Below are 7,048 nucleotides of genomic sequence, written 5' to 3'. Positions count from 1 at the left end.
CCGACGCTGCGTCAGTAACTCCAAGCCTTTGCCCACCGGTCAGAAGAGGGTGGATGCGCCCACTGAGGGACCCAGAGAAGGGAGGTAGTAACCGTCGCCCAGAACCCGACCTCGAAGTGACTACACCATTCCCATGGCAATACAGGCCGGCGCGGCCCAGTACGGCGGGACAGCGTACCACTGAGGATGAGCGTTGAAGATGGCACCCGTCCAGGCACTTTCCCGAGTTGCCAGACTCCTCGTAGGGCGAGCCCTCGCGGGTGCGGGTGGTCGTACCCACGCAGAGGGCGCTAGGGGGCGCAGCGTGGGGTTTGTGGGGAGGGGTCATGAGCCATTTGGACACTCAGGGGCGGGAGGCCTGTACATAGGTCACCTTTCCCACAAGCAATTCACCCCTTTTGGAGCGTTCCCCTCTCCCTGCGCCTGGCTGGACAGTGCCAGCCCTGGACTTGATGCGTGAGGGTTGGGGGGGGGGCTTTGTGCCTGCCTCAGATTTCACCCCATCATTACAATGTGGGGATACAGGAAGTATCTGATGCCCAGCACTGGGCCAGCCTCTTTTGACGGCATTCCCACACCGAGAGATAAGTGGAAAGCTCCAGCTCTGTCTGCCCTCCACCTGCTCTGCCGTAGTGTAGGGTTGAGGACCCTGCCTGCAAGCCCCCACCCCATGGGGGGTGATGCTCCGCCGTTCACTTTGCTTTGCCCATTTCTTTCCTGCATGGAGCCTGGGTTATTGGCCTGGGGAGCGGAGCAGGGGTTTTCTCTTTTTCTCTTTGCACAGAAGGGGTAAGGCGGGGGGGGGGCGACCTAGGCCCTTTTTTATATTATTTTTGGCAATAATTTTAAGTCTTTTTATGTGGGGTGGGGAGGGCCATGGAGAGGGGGGGTTTGGAGAGGGACTTTGTATGTGGCATTTAAAAAGGCAGTCCCGGACTCCTCCTTCGGCGGTTACCGGCTCATAGTCCGCCTGCCCCCTGGGGGGAAGCCTCGCTCACCGCACCGGCCGCTGTTTGAATCTGCGTGGGCGTGGCTTCAGGTTTCCCCAGCCTTACTTCAGCTTGGGCCTGACCCTCGACAGCCGCTGGCCTGCCCTCACAACACCCGAAATCGTTTGCCCCCCGAGCAGGGAAAGGGGCCACTTTGAAAAAGCCCCCCCAAGCGCCGGGCAGGTGCAGGCGGAGCACAGGGCAGGGCCCAACCCACTGCCCTGTCGATCGTACCGGGGGGGGGCAGCAAGGGCATGCGGAAACTGAGGTGCATCCGCCTGCGCATCGATCCCCCCTCCCACCCCACCCCCACAAACCTGCCAGCAGTCCGCCAGGGGTCAGCAATTCTCTTGGCTCCTCCATCCCGGGACTCTATTGCCATCCCTAGGGATGGGAACGAGGGGTGGCAGAGGACCGCCCGGCAAAAGGCTCTCGTTAGCCCGTTCCCACCCTGGTGTGTGTGTGGTGAGCCGCTGTCGCCGTAGTGGGGGCGGGGGTCTCAAGGGCGAGCTTATGGGGCAGAGCTCGTCGCCCTGATTGAGGCAGTCCCCCGTCTGGACTGCGGTGGAACTGTAGGAGAGTTGATAAGGCGCTTACAAATGTACCTGCCGGGCGATACATAAGCAGCACCGGCGCGGACGCTACGCACCCATGAATCCATGACAGACGGGGACTTCACAACGCATGCGCGAGAGAGATATCTTGAAAAGAGAGAGGGCAGGGATGACGGTCCTGGGGGGGGCTGGAATGGATGAGCGAGGTTGTAAACTTGAGTCTTTACACGGCAACCAGGGGGATTGCTTGCTTTGGGCGGCCGCCGCGCGGGTGGCAAGCTTCGCGTGGGTGGGAGGTTGGGCACAGGATCACTTCATCTGTGCCACCTTCCTTGCAGCGGCGTGCGAGGCAATTGGGCCTCGCCAACCTGGCACACGTCGACAACACCGCCTAGTGCGCTCTACCCCATTTGAACCAAGAACTTACCGGGTACCGCCCTGGAGAATGTGACCTACACTGTTGTCGATGCGCAGACAGTGAGTTTGCCTCCTATCACCCATCCTTAAAGACGTGCCTTAGGCACCGACGGTATGTTCGACCACTTCGCATCGATCGCCGTTCTAAGCAATTCAGCAACGTCTCATCTACTTGGAGTTGTTGACCGCTGGCGTGCTCTCCCGCGGCCGTCCCACTAATATCATCGTGAGAGAATGCCCGCTAATGGCCGCGGGACTGATAGATTTGTCAACTGACGTCCCAGCGGGGGACAGAGGGCATAGGGAACCCTGATGGGACCAGGCACGGCGTGTTTGCCCCATCATGAGGATAGAGGTGAAATCCTTGCAGTGGGGCTTTGCAAGGACCAGCCGGCCGCTAGCTTGGCCCCATAGCAGGGGTAGGAGCCAAGCATCCAGGACAAAGCCCCACTGCCCACCCCTGGAATGCAGGGGAACACCTGGAGAGACCTTGGGGACTCAGCAACGAAACAATAGCATGACTCAAAGGCAAAGGAGAAGATAGGGCCGCAGGCCCTCCGTGGGTCACACATTCACGTCACGCCGCAGCACCAGAGCGGCTCAGACAGAGCCCCCAGCCCCTCGTGGGTCTTTGTCTGCGGTAGTATGAAGCAACGGGCCTGAGACTGGGGCCCCTCCCACCAGGGGACAGCCCGGGGGTCAGCCGGGTACACGCACGGATTTAAGTGCCGGCTCCTGGGGGGCACCCGCAAGCCCCACTCCCACCGGGGTCGTGATGATAGTTTCCTTAGTTGTGTAAAAATCCCGTGGGGCCCTTCGGGGGGATACATTTCAGATCTCCAGGCATCCCTGTGGATGAACATCACCTGAGAGAGGGATTGACAATGTCAGAAATCTCTCTATCTCGCTCGCTCTGTGGTCGTCGACGCGATATACACCTCCCGAGCTGCACCTCGCTCGCCCCCCGATCTTTGCGCCGCGTGCACCAGCTTTTTGAATGGGACTTTGCTGGTGTCCGCATCTCGCCGTATGTGCGCGCACCTCACGCGGGCGGTATCTCGCACTCTCCAGGACTCCGAGACATACGGAAAAAGAGAACCGGTCAGACAAGGATGTGCACTTCTCACAGCGCAAATCGCAAGTAAGAGAAGGACGTGAGCTCTGTAATGTAAGAATAGAGATCCCTCCCGCCATGGTGCGCTCCCATTCCCTGCCAGCCTCCTATCCTCTGTGGTGCTGCCATTGGGGGAACCCCGCGGCGACGCAAGCAGGGTATTCACACGTGTTCCTGATATACCAGGCCTCTCTCGGTGTCTGAATAGACAATAACTCTACTTCTCGGTCGAGTGGCTTGCTTCCAACGACCCGCGCTCTCTGTCTCCTATCTCTACTATCGCCAGCAGTTCCTGATACTTCACATACACACTCCTTCTCTGTGAGCTCGAGAGTCAGAAGTGTGTATTCATACACGCGTCGAGCTCCTCTCTCCGAATCACCGCGGGGACCTGCCCCTCGTGCACGTCAGGCCCCTGATCCCAGGACAATTCCCATGCCGCCACTTGTTCCCCCATGTTCCAGGCGCGATCTTTTCACCAGAGCAACAATAGCCATGACACGGCACTGAATACGTGGCAGCGGTGCCCGTAACCGTTGATATTTCTCGCCACATCCTTTCTCACTAGACGGCTTTACCCCACTGGGTGTACATGGCAGCGAGCTCAAGTCCCACTCGCTTTCGAGCGATATCGGAGAGCGGGTGTACGTACTCCACATGGCCGTGTATAACGCCCGTCACCTCACACTCCACCCACCAGTACCCAACACACAAAGCGTCAAAGAGTGGCCGTATTCGAGGGACCGCCCCTGTCCTTCCCCCCTCCTCCCCCATCAAAGGGGCCGTGAACCTCCTACACAACTACCCGCTCCCCATGCTCCAAGAGCTGTATCCATGAGGATGAGGAAGAAGCCCTAACATCTTACCCCTCTAGCAGCACCATCAGCTCTCGACCGGCTCCACGCAGCGGCCCGGTCCCTTGTATCCATGGCTGACGGTATCAGTCTTTGGTCTGAGTGTGTAACCTTAGCTCGAACCCCCGCGCACTCCCTCAAGAATGTTGTCAACCTTCCACAGAGCGTGTCGCCAACTATCGCATAAGGGCCAACCAGCACTCACAACTCGCGTCCGCACGCCGCTCACTCGCCCTGTTATCACTTTTAGGATGCACGTGAATTTGCTCCCCATCCCTCCGACAGTTCCATACACCACCATCTCAGCCCTACCCCCACACAGGCTCCGAGGCATCGCTTGGCCCTTGATCTATTCCGGCCCTCCCGCCGTGAGGAGCGCCGTCTCCCGGTAACAACAGCAGACAGCATCTCGCAAAGCCCTACGCTCACCGAGCCCTATGGGCTGAGTCATCGTGACCGTAAGAAAACGAGCCTCACTCTCCTCCTTCGCCTCCAAGAACCAACCCACTGAGCGTCAGCAGACCGCTGACGCGAGGGGATTTTGGACACTGCCTATGTGCCTTATGCGTAGATATTAACCGACTCGCAGATCAGAGGCGACATCCAGGTTCTGTCTCATGAGGTACGATACTCTCAAGAAGCTGGATATGAACTCGAGTGGTTTGCCCGTTGTAGAAAATAGAGATAACGCTCCGCAGATAAACACACACGAGGCTCGCAGCTCCTGGGAGCTGCTCCCCACCTACCAATTGATCGGCTGTGAATCCCCGCGCCCCAGTAAGGCACTGAAACGACGGAAGCTCCAAGGAGCGGTCCTAGGGGCACATCTGGACTTGATCGAGTGGGGGGAGGACCATGAAAAGCAGTTGAACACCCACTCACATCGCGTTTCTCGACCACATCCCACGAGCCGTGTGTTACTCCCATGGTGAGTGCCCTCCCCCTACCACCAACACTCACACACGTGAATGTCACCAGGGAATAGGACCACACACAGCCTCCAAGGCTCCAGTAGCTCTGTATCATGTGTGGTGATATCCCCCCCATAAACACACACAGCTCCAAGCTCCCCAGAGCTGTAGTTCATGGGGGGTTGAAGCCCCCCCCATAACACACACAGCTGCCAAGCTCCAGAGCTTGTATCATGCGGTTGAACACACACGATCTCCAAACTCCAGAAGCTGGTATCATGGGTGAATCCCCCCCATAACACCACAGCTCCAAGCTCCAGAGCTGATTTATCATGGGAACTCCCCCTCCCCACATCACACACAGCTCCAAGCTCACAGAGCCTGTATCATGCGGTGAATTCCCCCCGATTAAACATCAAACACACACAGCTCCAAGCTCCAGAGCTGTATCATGGGTGAATCCCCCCCATAACACACACAGCCCCATCTCACCTTTATCCAAGTGAACGCTGAGGATTTTTTTCTCCCTCACAACCTTGCGGCCGTTGCAGGTGAGGCAGCAGTCGCGGGGTCTGATCCATTCTCCTTGGCCTTGACACTGGGAACACACTGTCTGGATCTGCTGGATCACGCCGGGCCCCAGCTGATGGATTCTCACCTCCATACCCGAACCGTGGCACTTGGGGCACCGTCGCTGTGCACCCTCCCGCACCCCACAGCCTGTGGGTGAGGGCAGGTGGGGGGTGAGGGGCTGGGCACGGTGCTGACCCCTCATCTCAGTCCCCCCAGGTTCTCACCTCCACATTTCCTACAGATGATGTTCTTTTGCAAGGACAGCTTGCGAGTGGTGCCGTTGTAAAGGTCCTCAAGCGACACGGAGAGCTGATGAACAACCGTCTTGCCTGGAAGGATGGAGAGCCTGGATCAGCACCTTAACAGGGCTGTACCTTCAGCCACTTACTTTGCTGTTGCATGGCAGAAATAAAGCTCGGATCCTGCAGACCCCTGGGGCAGCCCCACAGCTCTCACCATGAAGCAGCCGTACATCACCAGCCCTACCCAGAGGTGGCAGGACGCTTTCCTTCACCTCTTAATTGCCCCACAATTAAATCCTGCCACCTCAGCAAGAAGCGCCCTGGCAAGTCATCGGACCATCTTGCATGACCCAAGCCTAAAACATCCTGCTGTCACCAGAGCACCCTGCACGCCCTGCGTCCCTAAAGGCACAGGGCAGCTCTAAGTGACTCACACCAGCCCTAGGGACAGCGGGGGAATGGGTAGGGCCCTTTGAAGAGGGGCAGGTGGGAGAAAGTAATGAGGGTGACAAAGAACTGTGCTGGGTTGTGCATTGCGAGGCAGCCTGGGGGCCACCAACTGGATGCTGGCGTCCCCAGAGTCATAGAGTCAATCCCATCCCAGAGCCAACATGTCAACCCTGTCTTGTCTTCAGAGCAGGTCAACCCTGTCCCAACCCTAAAAGCATTGGGTCAATCACATCCCCAGAGCCAACAAGTCAACCCAGTCCCATCTCTGCTCTTGCTGTCACCCTAATTCCAGCTCCCAGTGTCCCCCAATTGCTCGTACCTCGTCTGTCAGCCCGACCACGCATCCTCACACCACCTCCAAAGAACAAATCGAAGATATCCATAGGGGAACCAAAGCCAGGGCTGCCCCTATTGCCCAAGCCTCCTTCCTTCATGGCTCTCTCCCCTCCACGGTCATACAGAGCCCGTTTGTGTGAATCCGACAGCACCTCGTAGGCCTGAGAGATCTGCTTGAACTGGGAGGGAAAAGAGAAAGGGGGGGTAAGCAGGGCAATGGGGGGCAATGTAGGGCTGGGTTGTGGGGTGAGGTTGGGGGTTCCTACCCTCTCCCCCTCGCTGGGGTTCTTATCAGGATGATAACGCAGTGCCAGGCGTCGATACGCCCGCTTGATCTCATCCAGGCTGGCACCCGGTCTCACACCCAGCAGGTCATAGTAGCCCGTCTCCTTCACCATCGTCCTCACTGCTGCAAATGGGGGGGGGGGGGTTCACCTCCTTTAGTCCCACAACACCCCCCCTACTTCCCCTTTAAGTTTCCACATTCCCACAGCTGCCCCACTCCATGTGCTGCCCTTTGATAAGCCCCAGCGTTACTCTAGTGCCTGGGGGGGGGGGCATAATTATCTCTGCTCATATGGGATGGGGCTGTTCCCAAGGCAGGGGGG

The 7,048-nt window shown here is 58.2% G+C and overlaps 1 protein-coding gene across 2 annotated transcripts in view; it reads right to left on the bottom strand.

The window, feature by feature from the left end:
* The window catches only part of LOC107324442 (dnaJ homolog subfamily A member 1-like), a 9,325-nt gene that overhangs the window by 1,471 nt on the left and 806 nt on the right, over positions 1-7,048 (bottom strand). The window contains exons 2-5 of one of the 2 annotated variants that reach the window (XM_015884466.2): positions 6,707-6,849; positions 6,424-6,619; positions 5,637-5,741; positions 5,332-5,559 (exon numbers count right to left, since the gene is read on the bottom strand). In XM_015884466.2, coding sequence (XP_015739952.1) covers positions 5,332-5,559; positions 5,637-5,741; positions 6,424-6,619; positions 6,707-6,838 — 661 coding nt within the window. In that variant the 5' untranslated portion in view covers positions 6,839-6,849. The remainder of the gene's footprint in view (positions 1-5,331; positions 5,560-5,636; positions 5,742-6,423; positions 6,620-6,706; positions 6,850-7,048) is intronic. The other variant, XM_015884465.2, reaches the window with a different exon arrangement.

Source organism: Coturnix japonica, chromosome 25, assembly GCF_001577835.2.
Source record: "Coturnix japonica isolate 7356 chromosome 25, Coturnix japonica 2.1, whole genome shotgun sequence".
Taxonomy (NCBI): domain Eukaryota; kingdom Metazoa; phylum Chordata; class Aves; order Galliformes; family Phasianidae; genus Coturnix; species Coturnix japonica.
This window is presented reverse-complemented; position numbering and strand designations above follow the sequence as displayed.